The 25,262-nt window shown below is 35.5% G+C and overlaps 1 protein-coding gene across 1 annotated transcript in view; it reads right to left on the minus strand.

Moving 5' to 3' along the window:
* Positions 1 to 7,532: 7,532 nt before the first annotated feature.
* LOC142367256 (four and a half LIM domains protein 3-like) overlaps positions 7,533 to 25,262 on the minus strand; it is a 39,624-nt gene continuing 21,894 nt past the window's right edge. The window contains exons 2-6 of the mRNA XM_075449238.1: positions 16,119 to 16,297; positions 12,759 to 12,933; positions 11,593 to 11,762; positions 9,397 to 9,583; positions 7,533 to 7,911 (exon numbers count right to left, since the gene is read on the minus strand). Of these exons, the coding sequence (XP_075305353.1) occupies positions 7,760 to 7,911; positions 9,397 to 9,583; positions 11,593 to 11,762; positions 12,759 to 12,933; positions 16,119 to 16,274 (840 nt within the window). The 5' untranslated portion in view covers positions 16,275 to 16,297 and the 3' untranslated portion in view covers positions 7,533 to 7,759. The remainder of the gene's footprint in view (positions 7,912 to 9,396; positions 9,584 to 11,592; positions 11,763 to 12,758; positions 12,934 to 16,118; positions 16,298 to 25,262) is intronic.

Consider the following 25,262-nt stretch of genomic DNA (forward strand, 5'->3'; position numbering starts at 1 on the left):
CTCAACATTTTTTTTAATATTTACAATGATTGTATTAACAACAACAATAATAATACCAATTCTAGTAAAAAATACTACTACTAACTAATAATAATAATAACAATAAATATAAATAAATGACTAAATAAACAAATCAATAAAAAAAATCAATCAATTTGATTGAACTCAGCAGTCACTGTTAAAAAGCCTTCTGGCTGTGGGAACAAAGGACATGATGGACATGAACAAAGATATGATTAAAGAGATGAGTTCCTTTGGAACCAACAGCGACGTGTGATATTTAACTGAAGTGAAAAGTTTTACAGTATTTCACTCAGAGAGCTGCTTTGTATCACAGCCAGGCTTATTTTCCTCTCACAGTAACAGCTGCAGTGTTTTTCTGTAGCGCCTGTACATCCTCATTCCCACGTGTCGCGGTGACCTCTGACAGAAACTCCGCCTTCAGCTTTTTGCCTCAGAAACTGAAACTTGTGTGAAACCTTTTTGTTTGTGAAAGTAGTTCAAAGGTGAACAAACTCGGGTCCAAATGAATTTTTTTTACTGATTTCAGTCACAATAACAGAGTTATATTCTTTAGTTAAAGGTGCCATATTCTGACCTTTTTTAACAATTTGGCACAATTCTCTGGGGTCTTTTTGAGATGTTTGAGACAGACTTTGGTTAAAATAGCTGTTGGTTTAAGCAGAGTTTGTCTCGTCTTCGGGTGGAGTAAACTACGCCCTTTTAGTGAGTCCAGAGGAAAGTTTCTCATCACACTAATTAAATAATAATAAATCTGGAATTAAATCAGTTAAATCGGACGTTAGCTGCCATCAACAGCACAAGGAAATGCACTTATGATTTCTTGTGACCTGAAGTTCTTTTGCCTACCGATGTGGAACACACTGACTTCTAAGTCGCTTTGGATAAAAGTGTCCGCAGAATGACCCTAATGTAATGTAATGTAACAGTAATGTAATGTAATGTAATGTAATAGTAATGTAATGTAATGTGATTTAACAGTAATGTAATGTAATCTAATGTAATCTAATGTAACAGTAATGTAATGTAATGTAACAGTAAAGTAATGTAACAGTAATGTAATGTAATGTAACAGTAATGTAATGTAATGTAATGTAACAGTAAAGTAATGTGATGTAACAGTGATGTAATGTGATGTAACAGTAATGTAATGTAATAGTAATGTAATGTAATCTAATGTAATCTAATGTAACAGTAATGTAATGTAATGTAACAATAAAGTAATGTAACAGTAATGTAACAGTAATGTAATGTAACAGTAATGTAATGTAATGTGATGTAATGTAATGTAACAGTAATGTAATGTGATGTAACAGTAATGTAATGTAATAGTAATGTAATGTAATCTAATGTAATGTAATGTAACAGTAAAGTAATGTAACAGTAATGTAATGTAACAGTAATGTAATGTAACAGTAATGTAACAGTAATGTAATGTAACAGTAATGTAATGTAATCTAATGTAATCTAATGTAACAGTAATGTAATGTAATGTAACAGTAATGTAATGTAACAGTAATGTAATGTAACAGTAATGTGATGTAATGTAACAGTAATGTAATGTAACAGTAATGTAATGTAACAGTAATGTGATGTAATGTAACAGTAATGTAATGTAACAGTAATGTAATGTAACAGTAATGTGATGTAATGTAACAGTAATGTAATGTAATGTAACAGTAAAGTATTGTAACAGTAATGTAATGTAACAGTAATGTAATGTAATGTAACAGTAATGTAATGTGATGTAACAGTAATGTAATGTAATAGTAATGTAATGTAATCTAATGTAATGTAATGTAACAGTAAAGTAATGTAACAGTAATGTAATGTAACAGTAATGTAATGTAACAGTAATGTAACAGTAATGTAATGTAACAGTAATGTAATGTAATCTAATGTAATCTAATGTAACAGTAATGTAATGTAATGTAACAGTAATGTAATGTAACAGTAATGTAATGTAACAGTAATGTGATGTAATGTAACAGTAATGTAATGTAACAGTAATGTAATGTAACAGTAATGTGATGTAATGTAACAGTAATGTAATGTAACAGTAATGTAATGTAACAGTAATGTGATGTAATGTAACAGTAATGTAATGTAATGTAACAGTAAAGTATTGTAACAGTAATGTAATGTAACAGTAATGTAATGTAATGTAACAGTAATGTAACAGTAATGTAATGTAATGTAATATAACAATAATGTAATGTAATGTAATGTAACAGTAATGTAATGTAACAGTAATGTAATGTAATGTAACAGTAATGTAACAGTAATGTAATGTAATGTAATATAACAGTAATGTAATGTAACAGTAATGTAACAGTAATGTAATGTAATGTAATGTAATGTAACAGTAATGTAATGTAACAGTAATGTAATGTAATGTAACAGTAATGTAACAGTAATGTAATGTAATGTAATATAACAGTAATGTAACAGTAATGTAATGTAATGTAATGTAACAGTAATGTAATGTAATGTAACAGTAATGTAACAGTAATGTAATGTAATGTAACAGTAATGTAACAGTAATGTAATGTAATGTAATGTAACAGTAATGTAATGTAATGTAACAGTAATGTAATGTAATGTAACAGTAATGTAACAGTAATGTAATGTAATGTAATGTAACAGTAATGTAATGTAACAGTAATGTAACAGTAATGTAATGTAACAGTAATGTAATGTAACAGTAATGTAATGTAATATAACAGTAATGTAATGTAATGTAACAGTAATGTAACAGTAATGTAATGTAATGTAACAGTAATGTAATGTAATGTAACAGTAATGTAACAGTAATGTAATGTAATGTAACAGTAATGTAACAGTAATGTAATGTAATGTAACAGTAATGTAATGTAACAGTAATGTAATGTAATAGTAATGTAATGTAATGTAACAGTAATGTAATGTAATAGTAATGTAATGTAATGTAACAGTAATGTAACAGTAATGTAATGTAATGTAATGTAACAGTAATGTAATGTAATGTAATGTAACAGTAATGTAATGTAATATAACAGTAATGTAATGTAATGTAACAGTAATGTAACAGTAATGTAATGTAATGTAACAGTAATGTAATGTAACAGTAATGTAATGTAATAGTAATGTAATGTAATGTAACAGTAATGTAATGTAATAGTAATGTAATGTAATGTAACAGTAATGTAATGTAATAGTAATGTAATGTAACAGTAAAGTATTGTAACAGTAATGTAATGTAACAGTAAAGTGATGTAATGTAACAGTAATGTAATGTAACAGTAATGTAATGTAATGTAACAGTAATGTAATGTAATGTAATGTAACAGTAATGTAATCTAATCTAATCTAATGTAACAGTAATGTAATATAACAGTAATGTAATGTAATGTAATGTAATGTAACAGTAATGTAATGTAACAGTAATGTGATGTAACAGTAACGTAATGTGATGTGATGTAATGTAACAGTAATGTAATGTAATGTGATGTAATGTAATGTAACAGTAATGTAACAGTAATGTAATGTAATGTGATGTAATGTAATGTAATGTAACAGTAATGTGATGTAACAGTAATGTAATGTAATGTAATGTAACAGTAATGTAACAGTAATGTAATGTAACAGTAATGTAATGTAATGTGATGTAATGTAATGTAACAGTAATGTAACAGTAATGTAATGTAATGTGATGTAATGTAATGTAATGTAACAGTAATGTGATGTAACAGTAATGTAATGTAATGTAACAGTAATGTAATAGTAATGTGATGTAATGTAATGTAACAGTAATGTAATGTAATGTGATGTAATGTAATGTAACAGTAATGTAACAGTAATGTGATGTAATGTAATAGTAATGTGATGTAATGTAATGTGATGTAATGTAATGTGATGTAATGTAATGTGATGTAATGTAACAGTAATGTGATGTAATGTAATGTAACAGTAATGTAACAGTAATGTGATGTAATGTAATGTAACAGTAATGTAACAGTGATGTGATGTAATGTAACAGTAATGTGATGTAATGTAACAGTAATGTGATGTAATGTAATGTAACAGTAATGTAACAGTAATGTAATGTGATGTAATGTAATGTAACAGTAATGTGATGTAATGTAATGTAACAGTAATGTAATGTAACAGTAATGTAATGTAATGTAACAGTAATGTAATGTAACAGTAATGTAATGTAACAGTAACAGTAATGTAATGTAACAGTAATGTAATGTAACAGTAATGTAATGTAACAGTAATGTAATGTAATGTAACAGTAATGTAATGTAACAGTAATGTAATGTAATGTAACAGTAATGTAATGTAACAGTAATGTAACAGTAATGTAACAGTAATGTGATGTAATGTAACAGTAATGTGATGTAATGTAATGTAACAGTAATGTAACAGTAATGTAATGTGATGTAATGTAATGTAACAGTAATGTAATGTAACAGTAATGTAATGTGATGTAATGTAACAGTAATGTGATGTAATGTAATGTAACAGTAATGTAATGTAATGTAACAGTAATGTAATGTAACAGTAATGTAATGTAACAGTAATGTAATGTAACAGTAATGTGATGTAATGTAACAGTAATGTGATGTAATGTAATGTGATGTAATGTAACAGTAATGTAACAGTAATGTAATGTGATGTAATGTAATGTAACAGTAATGTAACAGTAATGTAATGTAACAGTAATGTGATGTAATGTAACAGTAATGTAACAGTAATGTAATGTAACAGTAATGTAACAGTAATGTAATGTAATGTAACAGTAATGTGATGTAATGTAACAGTAATGTGATGTAATGTAATGTAACAGTAATGTAACAGTAATGTAATGTGATGTAATGTAACAGTAATGTGATGTAATGTAATGTAACAGTAATGTAATGTAATGTAACAGTAATGTAATGTAACAGTAATGTAATGTAACAGTAATGTGATGTAATGTAACAGTAATGTGATGTAATGTAATGTAACAGTAATGTAACAGTAATGTAATGTAATGTAACAGTAATGTAATGTAACAGTAATGTAATGTGATGTAATGTAACAGTAATGTGATGTAATGTAATGTAACAGTAATGTAATGTAACAGTAATGTAATGTAATGTAACAGTAATGTAATGTAACAGTAATGTGATGTAACAGTAATGTGAAGTAATGTAACAGTAATGTAATGTAACAGTAATGTGATGTAACAGTAATGTGATGTAATGTAACAGTAATGTAATGTAACAGTAATGTGATGTAAAAGTAATGTGATGTAATGTAATGTAACAGTAATGTAATGTGATGTAATGTAATGTAACAGTAATGTGATGTAATGTAATGTAACAGTAATGTAATGTAACAGTAATGTAATGTAATGTAACAGTAATGTAATGTAACAGTAATGTAATGTAACAGTAACAGTAATGTAATGTAACAGTAATGTAATGTAACAGTAATGTAATGTAACAGTAATGTAATGTAATGTAACAGTAATGTAATGTAACAGTAATGTAATGTAATGTAACAGTAATGTAATGTAACAGTAATGTAACAGTAATGTAACAGTAATGTGATGTAATGTAACAGTAATGTGATGTAATGTAATGTAACAGTAATGTAACAGTAATGTAATGTGATGTAATGTAATGTAACAGTAATGTAATGTAACAGTAATGTAATGTGATGTAATGTAACAGTAATGTGATGTAATGTAATGTAACAGTAATGTAATGTAATGTAACAGTAATGTAATGTAACAGTAATGTAATGTAACAGTAATGTAATGTAACAGTAATGTGATGTAATGTAACAGTAATGTGATGTAATGTAATGTGATGTAATGTAACAGTAATGTAACAGTAATGTAATGTGATGTAATGTAATGTAACAGTAATGTAACAGTAATGTAATGTAACAGTAATGTGATGTAATGTAACAGTAATGTAACAGTAATGTAATGTAACAGTAATGTAACAGTAATGTAATGTAATGTAACAGTAATGTGATGTAATGTAACAGTAATGTGATGTAATGTAATGTAACAGTAATGTAACAGTAATGTAATGTGATGTAATGTAACAGTAATGTGATGTAATGTAATGTAACAGTAATGTAATGTAATGTAACAGTAATGTAATGTAACAGTAATGTAATGTAACAGTAATGTGATGTAATGTAACAGTAATGTGATGTAATGTAATGTAACAGTAATGTAACAGTAATGTAATGTAATGTAACAGTAATGTAATGTAACAGTAATGTAATGTGATGTAATGTAACAGTAATGTGATGTAATGTAATGTAAAAGTAATGTAATGTAACAGTAATGTAATGTAATGTAACAGTAATGTAATGTAACAGTAATGTGATGTAACAGTAATGTGATGTAATGTAACAGTAATGTAATGTAACAGTAATGTGATGTAAAAGTAATGTGATGTAACAGTAATGTGATGTAATGTAACAGTAATGTAATGTAACAGTAATGTGATGTAAAAGTAATGTGATGTAATGTAATGTAACAGTAATGTAATGTAACAGTAATGTAATGTAATGTAACAGTAATGTGATGTAATGTAATGTAACAGTAATGTAATGTAATGTAACAGTAATGTGATGTAATGTAACAGTAATGTAATGTAACAGTAATGTGATGTAATGTAACAGTAATGTGATGTAATGTAATGTAACAGTAATGTAATGTAACAGTAATGTGATGTAATGTAACAGTAATGTAATGTAACAGTAATGTGATGTAATGTAACAGTAATGTGATGTAATGTAACAGTAATGTAATGTAACAGTAATGTAATGTAACAGTAATGTAATGTAACAGTAATGGACCAAGCCGGAGATGTACACAGCGTAACGTGATGTTTCCTCAGCCCTCCTCTCTATGTACCTACACATGTTATACACCGTTGGAAAGCTAAAGCTCTTGAGATTTTTATGATGCGCCATTTCAAGATACAATCATAACTGTGGACACAGTAAACACTTCGGTCAAACCAGTCGCAAATACAAAAAAACATGCAACTCACCTATGAAGCCTCACAGGATTCCAAGAACACCTACAACTCCAACTCCTACTGTATTAATGTTTTATAACAAGGTGTTATACTGTATTAATGTGTTATAGCAAGGTGTTATAACAACGTGTTATAACAGGGTGTTATAACAGGGTGTTATACTGTATTAATGTGTTATAATAACGGGTTATCAGAAATACTCATCGTGGATCTGGACGTGGGACAGAACAGTCAACCATGACCAATCAAATGGTTCAAGAACAGCTTTAAGTTTCCTTTGAGTTTTAAAACGTTTAAACATTGTGTACATATTAACCTCATTATTATCATTAATGTTGTTCATCAGAGGTTTCAGTTACTGAGTTTTAACACCTGCTGATTTTTAATATGTCCTGAAACATAAAACATTTTTTTTGGGAGTCAGTAATTGAACTGCAGGTGATGTACTGTTACAGTAAATAAACTTAGAGACGCAGAGAAGCGACGACACCTTTAATTCTTTAAGCAAAATGTGAAAATAAAGAGAAACAATCAAAGATTACAAGACATTTCTGCAGAGTTTGTTGGTACATGAATGCTGGAGAAGCTGGTAAGAGTTTAAAGTTGTAGATGCTGAGTTTGTTTTCACAGCGAGTGAATGAATGAAGCTGCAGGTTTCAGGTTTCCAAGTTCTCCCGCGGTGCTGGAGGTGCAGCTGGTGGCCGTCACTCGTCATCGTGGCAGTCTGTGCACAGAATCTGGCCCCGGTCGGGGAAGAAGCCGGAGCCCACCAGCGACACGGAGCAGTGGGAGCACTTAAAGCACGGCTGGTGCCACTGCCGGTCCTCAAAGGAAATATACTTCCCGTCTCCGAACCCTGCAAAGCAAACAAGCAGCAACAATAAAAAGGTTTTCTACTGTAATAATGCGTCATAACAAGGTGTTATACTGTAATAATGCGTCATAACAAGGTGTTATACTGTATTAATGCGTCATAACAAGGTGTTATACTGTATTAATGCGTTATAAAAAGGTTTTATATTGTATTAATGCGTTATAACAAGGTGTTATACTGTGTTAATGCATTATAAAAAGGTTTTATACTGTATTAATGCGTTATAACAAGGTGTTATACTGTGTTAATGCATTATAAAAAGGTTTTATACTGTAATAATGCGTTATAACAAGATGTTATACTGTATTAACGTGTTATAACAAGGTGTTATACTGTATTAATGCATCATAAAAAGGTTTTATACTGTATTAACGTGTTATAACAAGGTGTTATACTGTGTTAACGTGTTATAACAAGGTGTTATACTGTATTAATGTGTTATAACAAGGTGTTATACTGTATTAATGCATCATAAAAAGGTTTTATACTGTATTAACGTGTTATAACAAGGTGTTATACTGTATTAACGTGTTATAACAAGGTGTTATACTGTGTTAACGTGTTATAACAAGGTGTTATACTGTATTAATGCATTATAAAAAGGTTTTATACTGTAATAATGCGTTATAACAAGGTGTTATACTGTATTAACGTGTTATAACAAGGTGTTATACTGTAATAATGCATTATAAAAAGGTTTTATACTGTACTAATGCGTTATAACAAGGTGTTATACTGTATTAACGTGTTATAAAAAGGTGTTATACTGTGTTAACGTGTTATAACAAGGTGTTATACTGTGTTAACGTGTTATAACAAGGTGTTATACTGTATTAATGCATCATAAAAAGGTTTTATACTGTATTAACGTGTTATAACAAGGTGTTATACTGTGTTAACGTGTTATAACAAGGTGTTATACTGTGTTAACGTGTTATAACAAGGTGTTATACTGTATTAACGTGTTATAACAAGGTGTTATACTGTGTTAACGTGTTATAACAAGGTGTTATACTGTATTAATGCATTATAAAAAGGTTTTATACTGTAATAATGCGTTATAACAAGGTGTTATACTGTATTAACGTGTTATAACAAGGTGTTATACTGTAATAATGCATTATAAAAAGGTTTTATACTGTACTAATGCGTTATAACAAGGTGTTATACTGTATTAACGTGTTATAAAAAGGTGTTATACTGTGTTAACGTGTTATAACAAGGTGTTATACTGTGTTAACGTGTTATAACAAGGTGTTACACTGTATTAATGTGTTATAACAAGGTGTTACACTGTATTAATGTGTTATAACAAGGTGTTATACTGTATTAATGTGTTATAACAAGGTGTTACACTGTATTAATGTGTTATAACAAGGTGTTATACTGTATTAATGTGTTATAACAAGGTGTTATACTATAGAAATCAGATGTGGGACTCTTTATTCAGGGTGGGGCCCATCTCACCTGTGATGGCCGTGTTGCAGCCGGCGCACTTCTTGGCGTACAGACTGCTGAAGCACTTGATGCAGTACGGACTCTCCCCCTGCGAGGTGAAGGGTTGGCCGGCCAGCGGGGCTTTGCAGCCCGTGCACAGGAAGCACTCTTTGTGCCACACCTCGTCCCTGTAGGTCACGCCTCCTTTGGTCAGAGCCTGCGGGACACACACCGGAGCAGAAAGTCCAAAGTTAATGAGTGTGAAGCTGAGGAACTCATGTTAAACCAAACAGATCCACTTTAAGAAACGATTATTTCTGAAAACTCTCAGACAAGAAGCTGAGCTTCAGGTGAAACACGTCAGAAAGCAGCCAGAGGCTACTTTAGATTAAAAGTTTCAGGCTTCTGATGAGTTTTAAGTTTTGTTTCTTCATCAAATAAAAGAAGAAGTCGTGAAAAGCTGCTGGTTGGTCATCTTTACCTGCAGAAACCATTGTTTCTATTTTACTATGGCTGGGCAACGATTAACATGTTTAATCTAATTAATCACATGATTTCCCTGATTAATCACGATTAATCGCATTTGTACGCAGAATCCAAAAATGAATCCAAAAGTAGCGTATAGCTTTTAGCATTTAGCTTTATTTTAAATGTGCTGCCATATGAATGAAAGTGCCATAACATTTGTTGTGCAAACACACTTTTAACATCAGCATCTTTCTGTAGTTTTTATGTAGAAGCCTCGCTCCACTGTCTGTTTCCTTGAATGACTTGCTGCTATCAGTTGTGTGTTTTGCCTTTAAGTGATATTTTAGACTGGAACTACTACGCTGAGAAGACAATTCAACTTGGCAGAGTTTACAGATGACTTTGGTTCTGTCGACTCCGCCGTCTGGAAGAACTTTAACATGAAAATGGCCGAGTAAAAGTTCCGTACCCTTCTCCATGTTTGGTGGATCCGCCGATTACTTTCTTTTCCTGTTCCACAGCAGACAGCAGCAGACTTTTACAAAATAAAAGCCTGTGAGCAGCAGACTTTTACAAAATAAAAGCCTGTGAGCAACAGACTTTTACAAAATAAAAGCCTGTGAGCAGCAGACTTTTACAAAATAAAAGCCTGTGAGCAGCAGACTTTTACAAAATAAAAGCCTGTGAGCAACAGACTTTTACAAAATAAAAGCCTGTGAGCAACAGACTTTTACAAAATAAAAGCCTGTGAGCGACACACTTTTACAAAATAAAAGCCTGTGAGCAACAGACTTTTACAAAATAAAAGCCTGTGAGCGACAGACTTTTACAGAATAAAAGCCTGTGAGCAGCAGACTTTTACAAAATAAAAGCCTGTGAGCAACAGACTTTTACAAAATAAAAGCCTGTGAGCAACAGACTTTTACAAAATAAAAGCCTGTGAGCGACACACTTTTACAAAATAAAAGCCTGTGAGCAACAGACTTTTACAAAATAAAAGCCTGTGAGCGACACACTTTTACAAAATAAAAGCCTGTGAGCAACAGACTTTTACAAAATAAAAGCCTGTGAGCAACAGACTTTTACAAAATAAAAGCCTGTGAGCAACAGACTTTTACAAAATAAAAGCCTGTGAGCAACAGACTTTTACAAAATAAAAGCCTGTGAGCAACAGACTTTTACAAAATAAAAGCCTGTGAGCGACACACTTTTACAAAATAAAAGCCTGTGAGCAACAGACTTTTACAAAATAAAAGCCTGTGAGCGACACACTTTTACAAAATAAAAGCCTGTGAGCAACAGACTTTTACAAAATAAAAGCCTGTGAGCAACAGACTTTTACAAAATAAAAGCCTGTGAGCGACACACTTTTACAAAATAAAAGCCTGTGAGCGACACACTTTTACAAAATAAAAGCCTGTGAGCGACAGACTTTTACAAAATAAAAGCCTGTGAGCAACAGACTTTTACAATAATAAAACAGGGGTGCTGCATGTTGTTCCCCCTCTCTCTGCCCCCTCCTTCCTGTCTCTCTGAACTTTCCTATCCGTTAAAGGCACAAAAGCCCCCCCAAAAAATAAAAATTGTTGTTTTTTAAAAAATAAACAAATAAAATAAAACCTGCGTTAAATCGCCATAAAATATTTATCGGCGTTAAATAATGAACCAGCCCTACTTTAGACAAAGTCCCTCCTGAATGTGCAGGTTCTGCAGCCACATTGGGCCCATTTAGAGTCTGAAACGGAGCGCCTGCCTCACCTTCCTGCAGTGGCTGCACTGAGGGGCGACTCGGCCCTCGTAGCACGGCATGCAGTAGTAGTTGTTGTTGTCTGGGATGAAGGCCTCGGCCCCGATCGGCTTCTCGCAGCCGTGACACATGAAACAGTCCTCGTGCCACGTGGAGCCGTCGTACTCCAGCATCCTGGAGCCTGTGGGAGACATGAGCCCAGTTACCTCATCTCTGCGCTGTTTGGATAGGAAGGACATCTGATAACCAGACGACTCGAGCCGTTCTTACACTGCACAGCTACTCCGGCTTATCTCCCATCAAAACAACCCGACCGGCTGAAAGAAAGCAGGGCTGATTTTATTTATCCAGCTGCCTGAATAATCTGATTGGAGGCCGCCGGCCGGTTCCCACACGTGCACGAGCAGCACGCCTGGCTGCACAAGTTCAGAAAAGCAAGACTCGGTCATGCCTATGAAAGTGCACGTCGGAGCCTTTAATCAGTGGCCCGGTTTTAGGACTTCTGGGACCTGAAACGCAGCCCAGAGGCACGCCGGTGTTTTGAACATGAACTCGGCTGCTCCTTGGAGAAGCGGGTGAAGAGGGCAGCGGCTTCTAAAAGCATCTCAGGCTGATCAGAAACTGAGCAGCCTGTGAGCAACAGGCTTTTACAAAATAAAAGCCTGTGAGCAAAATACTTTTACAAAATAAAAGCCTGTGAGGAACAGACTTTTACAAAATAAAAGCCTGTGAGCAACAGACTTTTACAAAATAAAAGCCTGTGAGGAACAGACTTTTACAAAATAAAAGCCTGTGAGCAACAGACTTTTACAAAATAAAAGCTTGTGAGCAAAAGACTTTTACAAAATAAAAGCCTGTGAGCAAAATACTTTTACAAAATAAAAGCCTGTGAGGAACAGACTTTTACAAAATAAAAGCTTGTGAGCAAAAGACTTTTACAAAATAAAAGCCTGTGAGCAAAATACTTTTACAAAATAAAAGCCTGTGAGCAACAGACTTTTACAAAATAAAAGCTGGTGAGCAACAGACTTTTACAAAATAAAAGCCTGTGAGCGACTTTTACAATAATAAAACAATAATAAAACAGGGTTGCTGCGTGTCGTTCCCCCTCTCTCTGCCCCCTGCTTCCTGTCTCTCTGAACTGTCCTATCTATTGAGCAGGTTTGTGGGCCTCTACCTGGCATGACGGTTTTGTCGCAGGCCGCACACTTGGAGGAAAACTCGCTGCAGTAGCAGTCGCTGCACACCAGCGCCTCCTCCTGGCTGGTGAAGGACTCGTCAGCCAGAGAGCGGTCGCAGCGGAAACAGCGGAAGCAGTGGTCGTGGAAATATCTGTTCTCATAGAAGAGCTCCTGGAGGAAGTAGAGGGGCAGACAGAGAGGAAGCTGTCAGAAAACACATCAGATTTATCTCATTTGTTTTTATTACATGTATACCACCCTGAGAAGTTCACAGGCTGCACTGCGCCTGGTGTCAGATTTACTATTACAGAAATAACAGAGTTCAAAAACTTAACTGTAGAATGATAAAGTTTAATCACAGAAAGTGACTCCAACAGAACTGTGGAATATTTTTTAGACTTTTAATAAATATGATGTAATTCATCATCACTGAGGCTGGAATTCTGGATTATTTCCACAGACTCAGGGATGATTCTGATGATTTAAAACTTGACTTTACAGTTTTCTCTTCTCAGAACAATCTTAAAATGTTGCATGTTTGTCAGGATTCGGCCTCATAAAACACATCAGGCAGATTTAACCACAGAGCTTCATCATCATGTGACCATTTACAGAAACACTCACAGCTGAAATATGCTTGAAAACATTCCAGTAACACTGAGGTTTATTTAAAAACTGTCCTTTATAGTGTGTGTTTGCTTAAAGTTTGATGGATAAGCAGTTTGAGGAAATTATTCAGCTTGTTTAGAAGATAATTCAGTATATTTCTGATCGTTCTTCTACAGATGAATGCCTGCAGCTGTTGCTTTTGGACCTCTGCATGGAGAATAATGTTGATCCACTGTCTTTATTCATAAACTGTGACATTTAAAGGGACTCAGAGTATTCATTCTCTGAACAAAAACTTCAGAGCAGTATTCATTGCTCACAGGAGGAGTCGATGTGAAGTTCCCTTGTTTCCACGACACCCGCCTGACCTCCACCCAGACGAGGGTTGACAGAAGTTTTCCAGCATTCCCTCCTCGTCATCACTATTTTCTCAAAAATCTGAATAACCCACTTTGTTTTTGCGTTCCCCTTGGAGCCAGCTCTAAGATAAATGGCTCCACTGAACAGCGGGTGTAAGGCGTATTTTGAGGCGTGGGGGTGTCACAGTGGGGATGCACGCCGAGGACGAACCGCCAAAACAAGCAGGAATAAATTTACTGCCGCCCCCCACAGGGAGTCCATAACTCACAGGACAGCGATGGCCTCGTGGCGTCTGTGGCTGCTTCCTTCTGGGAAGAGTTTTTTGGTTTCACTCCACAGAAAACATTCAGCCGTAATTATGTTTCCCGTTTTCTAGGATCAGCGGCAGGAAAAGTGTCCTGATGACTCAGACGCGTTACATTCAATATAATTTTGTTAATGCCTTTAAAGTTGCCAGAAAATGAAACCTAATGTTTAAATCTTTGTTTATGATGCGGTTTGTACTGCGTCACCTCGACTGGGCCAACAACAGTTGTGGAGATGATCTCTTTAGAGTTTGTCATTTCCTGGAAAACTAAAATGTTGATAACTCATTCTGAATGCAGCAGCGTTCAATAACTTTTCAACCAGTTTGAGAAAGTAAGCAGAGTGGCTCACAAGCTTCTGTTTTTATAGGAAACGTGTATTTCTGTGTTTGCAAAAAGGACTAATTCTGAAGCTAAACTATTCAAAATCATAAAATATTGGAATAAAAGTACTCCTTATGGAGGTGGAATGCCCTGGATAACAGTTTATACATTGCTTTATGATTCTAGGAAACATTTCTTCCTCCTCATCATTTATTCATCATAAACTCCTAAAGATTTAATTTTTAAGCTTAAACTGTTGGTTGATTACAAGGCTCGTGTACATCTCCTTTATAAGTCTTTTCCAAAATATCTATATACATGGGATATGTTTTTTAAACAGAACAGTTTGGTCTGGTTTGATGCATAACATGTCCATAACATGTCTATAACATGTCCATAACACGCCCATAACATGTCCATAACATGTCTATAACATGTCCATAACACGCCCATAACATGTCTATAACATGTCTATAACATACCCATAACATGTCTATAACACGACCATAGCATGTCCATAAATTGTCCATAACATGCCTATAACATATCTATAACACGTCCATAACTTGTCTATAACATGTCCATAACATGTCCATAACATGCCTATAACACGTCCATAACATGTCTATAACATGCCTATAACATACCTATAACACGACCATAACTTGTCTATAACATGTCCATAACATGCCCATAACATGCCTATAACATACCTATAACACGTCCATAACATGTCCATAACATGCCCATAACATGCCTATAACATACCTATAACACGTCCATAACTTGTCTATAACATGTCCATAACACGACCATAGCATGTCCATAAATAGTCCATAACATGCCCATAACATCTCCATAACATATTCAAAACATGTCCATAACACGTCTATGACATGTCTATAACACGTCCATAACATGCCTATAACATGCCTATAACACGTCCATAACATGCCTATAACATGCCTATAACACGTCCATAACATGCCTATAACATGCCTATAACACGTCCATAACACGTCCATAACATGTCTATAACATGTCCATAACATGTCTATAACATGTCCATAACATGCCTATAACATGTCTATAACACGTCCATAACATGCCTATAACATGTCTATAACATCCACAATGATGCCTCTTGTACATCGTCTCATTATCTTCTGGGAGTCGTCTGTGTCTTTTCCAGTCAAGAAAAAACTTGCTGGTTAAATAAAAGTAACTTTAAGTCAAAATTTGCCAGGAGTCTGAACACTTTCGGACTTGACTGTACAGATACAGATAGTTCCTCTGTTGATCCCAGAGGGAAACAGGTTAGCAGTGTAGCTTTAAGCTAGCAGCAGATGCTAGCAAACGATGCTTTCTCATCCACAGTGACGGACCAAGCCGGAGACGTACACAGCGTAACTCGTCTTTAAATGATGAGCAGAGTCTGTTCACTCATGCTAACGCTGCAAAGCTGTGTGTAGCATGTAGCATGTAGCATGTACAGCTAAACCTTAAACGACCGGCCTTTAAATGTAGAATCAGGATATAGTTTATGGTGCATCCAGGTGTCCATGTTCAGATGTAATTGAATCTTTTACCTCCAGTTCTAATCTATTTCAGCTATTCCCTACAAAACTATTGATTTCAGAACATTTCATGATTGATAATGAATATTTTTTTTGAATGAAAAACATGAACCCATGTAAAGCTGCTGGGTCATGGGCAGCGTTTACATTGCTGCTCTGGTTCTTCATCCTGGGAACGCACCTTTGCATCGTGTCCGATGACCTCTTTACACTCGTGGCAGGTGTTGGCGCACAGGCGGTCGTAGCAGGGGATGCAGTGCGGCTTCTCCTCCACCTGGATGTATTTGCGTCCATACAGGGACTCGTTGCAGTTGTTGCAGTCGAAGCGGTCGCTCATGATGTTTTCCTGTGGCCGACCTCCTGCAGAACAGAGGATGCACAGGCTCAGTTTAGCTTTGGTATCAGCATAAAGACGGCACAGGAAGGAGGAGGAGGGAGGTTAGAGGTCACGGATAAGGCAGGAGGATGTACAGTTAGCGAGCAAACACTGTAGGAGAGCAACAGTGAAAGATGTCCTCCTGCAGTTTGTGGGAAAGTTAGTTCACAAATAAAAAGACTGAAGAAGCCTGGAAGGGTTCTGCCTCCCCGATGCTACCGTCTGAAACCACCTGTAGCATCATGTTCCAAATCATCCTCCTTACTTTACAGGACCCCAAATTTAGCATTTCATGGAATAACCTTAAACAGTCAGGCTTTTTGTTTAGAAAATGACTCATAATAACACGCCCATAACACGTCCATAACATGTCTATAACATGCCCATAAAATATCCATAACATCTCTATAACATATCTATAACATGCCCATAAAATGTCTATAACACGCTCATAACACGTCTATAACATGTCCATAAATTGCCCATAGCATGTCTATAACATGTCCATAAATTGCCCATAACACGCCCATAACACGTCTATAACACGTCTATAACACGTCTATAACACGCCCATAACATGTCTATAACATGCCCATAACATGTCCATAAATTGCTCATAGCATGTCTATAACATGTCCATAACACGTCTATAACATATCCATATATACCCCAAATTTAGCATTTCATGGAATAACCTTAAACAGACGGTCAGACGTTTTGTGTAGAAAATGACTCGTTTGTCCTCAGAATTCATGATTCAGCTGCAGAAAGGACAGAAACAGAAACTCTCCAGCGTCTCATGATGATTTATGTTCATCTCGTCTGGATAAAAACAGGAAGTCTTTGCTCTGCATCGCAGGAACTAACGTGCTCCAACAGAAAAGCTCCATATGGAACACAGAAGCTGCGAGGAACCTCATCACGTTGATGCATCATCACAAAACAAATGTTTGTTTGTTTTAAAGGTGCATTCTGTGACCTTAGAGAACCAGCTGGTTCTGATTCCAAAACAAACTAAAAGTAAAATCTAACCTGGAGCCCCAAATAGCTCAGAATTCTCCTTATTTTGGGTAAAATCTGACCAATATCATATTTCTTTTACAGTTAAATCACGATTTTAAATTGATTTTTAACGATTGATTTAGTTTTTATATTTTGGAAGTTACTGAACGGTGTAACCAAACTATTTCCCTTCGCCAGAGAGCATTTCTGAACAGATTTTAATCAGTTTATGCAGCCCGTACTCATAAACCTGTCTTGAACTGCTTCAGTTATCTCTTTGCTTTCCATTAAATACCTTTATTTAACGTTAAAGTGGTTTGTTTGGGTCCCTGATGCCTCTGCTGGTGCTTTAATCTCAGCATGACGTCTCTTTAGGTGTTTCCATCTGACATTCAAACCTCATCTATGCAAATAATTGTTATTAATTAGGGCTGGGCAATGATTAACATGTTTAATCTAATTAATCACATGATTTCCCTGATTAATCTCGATTAATCGCATTTGTACGCAGAATCCAAAAATGAATCCAAAAGTAGCGTATAGCTTTTAGCATTTAGCTTTATTTTAAATGTGCTGCCATATGAATGAAAGTGCCATAACATTTGTTGTGCAAACACACTTTTAACATCAGCATCTTTCTGTAGTTTTTATGTAGAAGCCTCGCTCCACTGTCTGTTTCCTTGAATGACTTGCTGCTATCAGTTGTGTGTTTTGCCTTTAAGTGATATTTTAGACTGGAACTACTACGCTGAGAAGACAATTCAACTTGGCAGTGTTTACAGATGACTTTGGTTCTGTCGACTCCGCCGTCTGGAAGAACTTTAACATGAAAATGGCCGAGTAAAAGTTCCGTACCCTTCTCCATGTTTGGTGGATCCGCCGATTACTTTCTTTTCCTGTTCCACAGCAGACAGCAACAGACTTTTACAAAATAAAAGCCTGTGAGCTACAGACTTTTACAGAATAAAAGCCTGTGAGCGACAGACTTTTACAAAATAAAAGCCTGTGAGCAGCAGACTTTTACAGAATAAAAGCCTGTGAGCATCAGACTTTTACAAAATAAAAGCCTGTGAGCAGCAGACTTTTACAGAATAAAAGCCTGTCAGCAACAGACTTTTACAAAATAAAAGCCTGTGAGCAACAGACTTTTAAAAAATAAAAGCCTGTGAGCAACAGACTTTTACAAAATAAAAGCCTGTGAGCAGCAGACTTTTACAAAATAAAAGACTGTGAGCAACAGACTTTTACAAAATAAAAGCCTGTGAGTGACAGACTTTTACAAAATAAAAGCCTGTGAGCGACAGACTTTTACAACATAAAAGCCTGTGAGCAACAGACTTTTACAAAATAAAAGCCTGTGAGCAACAGACTTTTACAAAATAAAAGCCTGTGAGCAACAGACTTTTACAGAATAAAAGCCTGTGAGCAACAGACTTTTACAAAATAAAAGCCTGTGAGCAACAGACTTTTACAAAATAAAAGCCTGTGAGCAACAGACTTTTACAAAATAAAAGCCTGTGAGCAACAGACTTTTACAGAATAAAAGCCTGTGAGCGACAGACTTTTACAAAATAAAAGACTGTGAGCAACAGACTTTTACAAAATAAAAGCCTGTGAGCAACAGACTTTTACAAAATAAAAGCCTGTGAGCAACAGACTTTTACAAAATAAAAGCCTGTGAGCAGCAGACTTTTACAAAATAAAAGCCTGTGAGCAGCAGACTTTTACAGAATAAAAGCCTGTCAGCAACAGACTTTTACAAAATAAAAGCCTGTGAGCAACAGACTTTTACAAAATAAAAGCCTGTGAGCAACAGACTTTTACAAAATAAAAGCCTGTGAGCAACAGACTTTTACAAAATAAAAGCCTGTGAGCGACAGACTTTTACAAAATAAAAGCCTGTGAGCAGCAGACTTTTACAGAATAAAAGCCTGTGAGCATCAGACTTTTACAAAATAAAAGCCTGTGAGCAGCAGACTTTTACAGAATAAAAGCCTGTCAGCAACAGACTTTTACAAAATAAAAGCCTGTGAGCAACAGACTTTTAAAAAATAAAAGCCTGTGAGCAACAGACTTTTACAAAATAAAAGCCTGTGAGCAGCAGACTTTTACAAAATAAAAGACTGTGAGCAACAGACTTTTACAAAATAAAAGCCTGTGAGTGACAGACTTTTACAAAATAAAAGCCTGTGAGCGACAGACTTTTACAACATAAAAGCCTGTGAGCAACAGACTTTTACAAAATAAAAGCCTGTGAGCAACAGACTTTTACAAAATAAAAGCCTGTGAGCAACAGACTTTTACAGAATAAAAGCCTGTGAGCAACAGACTTTTACAAAATAAAAGCCTGTGAGCAACAGACTTTTACAAAATAAAAGCCTGTGAGCAACAGACTTTTACAAAATAAAAGCCTGTGAGCAACAGACTTTTACAGAATAAAAGCCTGTGAGCGACAGACTTTTACAAAATAAAAGACTGTGAGCAACAGACTTTTACAAAATAAAAGCCTGTGAGCAACAGACTTTTACAAAATAAAAGCCTGTGAGCAACAGACTTTTACAAAATAAAAGCCTGTGAGCAGCAGACTTTTACAAAATAAAAGCCTGTGAGCAGCAGACTTTTACAGAATAAAAGCCTGTCAGCAACAGACTTTTACAAAATAAAAGCCTGTGAGCAACAGACTTTTACAAAATAAAAGCCTGTGAGCAACAGACTTTTACAAAATAAAAGCCTGTGAGCAACAGACTTTTACAAAATAAAAGCCTGTGAGCAGCAGACTTTTACAAAATAAAAGACTGTGAGCAACAGACTTTTACAAAATAAAAGCCTGTGAGCGACAGACTTTTACAAAATAAAAGCCTGTGAGCAACAGACTTTTACAAAATAAAAGCCTGTGAGCAACAGACTTTTACAAAATAAAAGCCTGTGAGCAACAGACTTTTACAAAATAAAAGCCTGTGAGCAGCAGACTTTTACAAAATAAAAGACTGTGAGCAACAGACTTTTACAAAATAAAAGCCTGTGAGCAACAGACTTTTACAAAATAAAAGCCTGTGAGCAGCAGACTTTTACAAAATAAAAGACTGTGAGCAACAGACTTTTACAAAATAAAAGACTGTGAGCGACAGACTTTTACAAAATAAAAGCCTGTGAGCAACAGACTTTTACAGAATAAAAGCCTGTGAGCAGCAGACTTTTACAGAATAAAAGCCTGTGAGTAACAGACTTTTACAAAATAAAAACCTGTGAGCAGCAGACTTTTACAAAATAAAAGACTGTGAGCAACAGACTTTTAGAAAATAAAAGCCTGTGAGCAACAGACTTTTACAAAATAAAAGCCTGTGAGCAACAGACTTTTAGAAAATAAAAGCCTGTGAGCAACAGACTTTTACAAAATAAAAGCCTGTGAGCAACAGACTTTTACAAAATAAAAGCCTGTGAGCAGCAGACTTTTACAGAATAAAAGCCTGTGAGCAACAGACTTTTACAAAATAAAAGCCTGTGAGCTACAGACTTTTACAAAATAAAAGCCTGTGAGCAACAGACTTTTACAAAATAAAAGCCTGTGAGCAACAGACTTTTACAAAATAAAAGCCTGTGAGCGACAGACTTTTACAAAATAAAAGCCTGTGAGCAGCAGACTTTTACAGAATAAAAGCCTGTGAGCAACAGACTTTTACAAAATAAAAGCCTGTGAGCTACAGACTTTTACAAAATAAAAGCCTGTGAGCAACAGACTTTTACAAAATAAAAGCCTGTGAGCGACAGACTTTTACAAAATAAAAGCCTGTGAGCAACAGACTTTTAGAAAATAAAAGCCTGTGAGCAACAGACTTTTACAAAATAAAAGCCTGTGAGCAACAGACTTTTACAAAATAAAAGCCTGTGAGCAGCAGACTTTTACAGAATAAAAGCCTGTGAGCAACAGACTTTTACAAAATAAAAGCCTGTGAGCTACAGACTTTTACAAAATAAAAGCCTGTGAGCAACAGACTTTTACAAAATAAAAGCCTGTGAGCAACAGACTTTTACAAAATAAAAGCCTGTGAGCGACAGACTTTTACAAAATAAAAGCCTGTGAGCAGCAGACTTTTACAGAATAAAAGCCTGTGAGCAACAGACTTTTACAAAATAAAAGCCTGTGAGCTACAGACTTTTACAAAATAAAAGCCTGTGAGCAACAGACTTTTACAAAATAAAAGCCTGTGAGCGACAGACTTTTACAAAATAAAAGCCTGTGAGCGACAGACGTTTACGTACAGAGGCTATAGTCCTTGCTGCAGCTGGCCCCGGTTCGAGTATCAGACGGCCCTGTGCTGTGTGTTGTTCCCCCTCTCTCTGCCCCCTGCTTCCTGTCTCTCTGAACTTCCCATTAAAGGCTCAAAGCCCCCCACAACATAGTTTTTTTTTTAATTTAAAAAATAAATTGACAATACCTGCGTACAATATTTATCAGCATTAAATAAATAAAGAGTTAACTCGCCCAGCCCACATTACAGAAAGTGACCCGTGGAAGTGAAGTGAGGGGGTAAAACAGCCTCAGCTGAGCCGTCAGGACAGAAAATGGACCTGGCTCCGGTTTGGGTTCACACTGCAGTTACAAAGGCAGACACTAACTATCACAGTTATAATTCTTATTTTAACCACATTTAGTGGCTTTGACGTGTTTCTGTAACATCGGAACAGAAGAGCCGCGAGTTGGACAGCTATGAAAGAACCGAGCGTTCTTATCTCAGTCGGAATGAGAAGACCCAGAGCTCGCTGCAAACTGATGACGGCTGCTTGCTTTCCCAGAAAAATGCCTTCAGCGGTTTGTTATGAAGCTGGTTAGCGTTAGATGCTGCTGCTGATGACGGTCGCCGGCCCAAAGGAGAGTTCTACGCCGGCTCTGAAACCTTCAAGTCTGTGCACGTGGCGTGTAAAAGCCGCCATGTTGACAGCACGGTTTACATTCCAGATGTCTCGCTGCTATCAAACATCGTGTTTCTGAAAGCCAACGATGATAAACATCGCTTTCAGATGAACAGAAAAAGAATAAAAAGAATAAAAAGAATAAAAAGAATAAACAGAATAAACAGTCATGTCTGCTTTTACTGAAGCTGCTGAGCCAACAGCGAGGACTTCTCTCCCAGCAGATAATCCTGCCGTTTCCTCTTAAAGCTGAGACAACAAAACATGGAAGAGAAGCCGGCTGATGGAGAGCTTTACATCCTCTGTCTGTTCTCTGTCTGCGTGGAGAAATCAGCACAACTTCCCTCCTGAAAACTCTACGAGCTTCGGCTTTCTATTCGGGTCTGAGCGCGGTGAACAATGGTTTTCCTTCCGGTCATAGTCCTCTCGGTTTTATGCTTTATGTTTCTCTTCCTGCACCACAACATCTGCAAACACATTCTGAGGCCTCCAGCTGTTGTCTTTCATCAAAGCATCCTCTGGGCCTCCAGAGGAGAAACTCTTATGGGACCGAGCCAGAAACCAGAAACACGGCCACTTACTTACAGAAATGTCAAAATGTTTTAGGAGCTCCGACACGAAGCAGGACTGAAGAGGAAAAGATTGTTGTTTTTACAATTCTGATGAGATACAAATAAAGAAAAACTAAGAGAAAAGCTTCTGGCTCAAACTGTTAAAGAAGCTGAATATCATCCTTATTTTTCAGTCTTTAAAGCTTCCAACGACCCCTAAAAAGAAATATTTTAATCTTTAATCGGGTTCAAGGTTTATATCCGAGTCATTATTGTACAATAAAAACAAAACGATCTGATCCATTGCTGATATGAAAATAATATTGATTAGAAATTAAACTTTCACCAAATGGAGACATTTTTAAATCCAGGTCAAAAACATTTCTGTTCTCATGTGTCTATGCATGAAATCTGCACGATAGCTTTGAACTTATCTGGACTGTTGCTGGTTTTTAAATTCATTTAAATTATTTTATTTGTTTCTCTTTATATTCTTTTATGTATTTTAATGCTTCTTCCACTCCCTGCTGCAGTGCTTTTATTTTATGTAAAGCACTTTGAATTGTTTGTACATGAAATGTGCTATATAAATAAATTTGATTTGATTCGATTTGATTAATGTACATATAATATTTCTACATCATGTAACTAAGTTAACTAATGCGTCCTCTCCTGTTCCCACCGATGCAGCAGGCGCCTGAGAATGTAAGGACATGGGAATAAGAATAGGTTGGAATACAACAAATAAAAGCCAAACCGTATTCAACGTCCCAGTGAAACCAAACTCATGTGTAAATACAATCCGTCATGCTAAAAACATGTGTTAGTAAGTAAATACGAATGAGAGAAATGAACGTAGAGTAAAATAAATAAACAGAAATACTTTAAAAATACCTGAAATACCCGACATTCTTCGAACAGTTTATTCTAGAAAAGTAAAGATCCAAACCATAAAAGAGACACCAGATAAAACCTCCTGAACTAATCAATCAACTAATCGATTTCTGTTTTTAATGGTAACACCTTTAAAAATGCATTGAAACTGTTGTGCATCTTTTCATTTGATCAATGCAAATATTCCATTTAATTAACGAATACTTTACATACGTCCTAAAATCATCACCTCTTTAAAATCTCCCAAATCTTTAAATCAATGATTTTTTTTTTAAATGAAATGTATTGATCTACAGAAACAAACTGGAAAATGTATCCCAGTTTGTCCCTTCACGACAAGAACCCGGTCGGGATGTACTCACACTTTATGTGTTCATTTGTGTCCACAAACGGGATTTTACCTTATTTTTTTTTTTTTGGACAACTGGACATGAAAAGAACTCCACTGAGAAACAGAGCATCGCCCCATTTTTTAAATAGTCACATTTTAAAGCAACGCCAGAAAGGTTTGCAAACCTTAAACTATGGGATTCGCAGGACTTGTTTTGCACATTCCTGGGCCTGAAACTGTACAAAATACGAGCATAGTTGCTCACTCTCTGTCGACTCCAATTGATTCTGGTGCCTAGAGTGAGGAGACCCAGCCAATATGGCGGCGACGCTGTTACGTTCCAGCACGCCCTGAGGCGTCTACGTATATTATGGCTGTGTTCGAAACCGCATACTACTCCCACTACTCCCACTACTCCCACTACTCATACTAACTTTAACTTTTTTAAGTTCCCGGATGCATACTAGATTCTCCTAAATGTTGGGTATGCATCATGAGGTTACTACTCATACTCAAACTACCCAAGATGCAACGTAACGTGACGTCGCTGATTGTCATTTCCTGTCAAAACGGCAGTTTCAAGCTAGCTACTACGAGGGTAGGTTCACTTCCTGTTTTCAAAACAAAAGCACCAATTGTATGGTAATGGCTTTCCCTATGATAAAAGGCAACGGGTATTTTATTTTGTGAAAATAACCGGAAGTGCGTTGCTCACTGCGGCTAGCTTTAGTAGCGCCGAATTCGTGGGAACAAAATTGTAAACAGCCGGTATTTTGTCAGGTTTTCAACACGTTGGGGATCTAAACGACTACTTTCTCTCCTGAAAATGTTTCAAATGTTGCTAAAGTTTACAGAGTTTAGAGCTTAAGAGAAATCAGCTTCAGGCCGGCTGATTTCAGCTCGGGCAGGAGCGAAATGCATTGTGGGTAAATGCTCTGCATACTGTCTGATCGATGAGTATGTAGAATGCAGTATGCAGTATGTAGTATGTAGTATGCAGTATGTAGTATGTAGTATGTAGGATGTAGTGTGTAGTATGTAGTGTGTAGTATGTAGTATGTAGTATGCAGTATGCAGTATGTAGTATGTAGTGTGTAGTATGTAGTATGTAGTGTGTAGTATGTAGTATGTAGTATGCAGTATGCAGTATGTAGGATGTAGTATGCAGTATGTAGTATGTAGTGTGTAGTATGCAGTATGCAGTATGTAGTATGTAGTGTGTAGTATGTAGTATGTAGTATGCAGTATGTAGTATGTAGG

This window comes from Odontesthes bonariensis, chromosome 18 (genome assembly GCF_027942865.1).
Source record: "Odontesthes bonariensis isolate fOdoBon6 chromosome 18, fOdoBon6.hap1, whole genome shotgun sequence".
NCBI lineage: Eukaryota > Metazoa > Chordata > Actinopteri > Atheriniformes > Atherinopsidae > Odontesthes > Odontesthes bonariensis.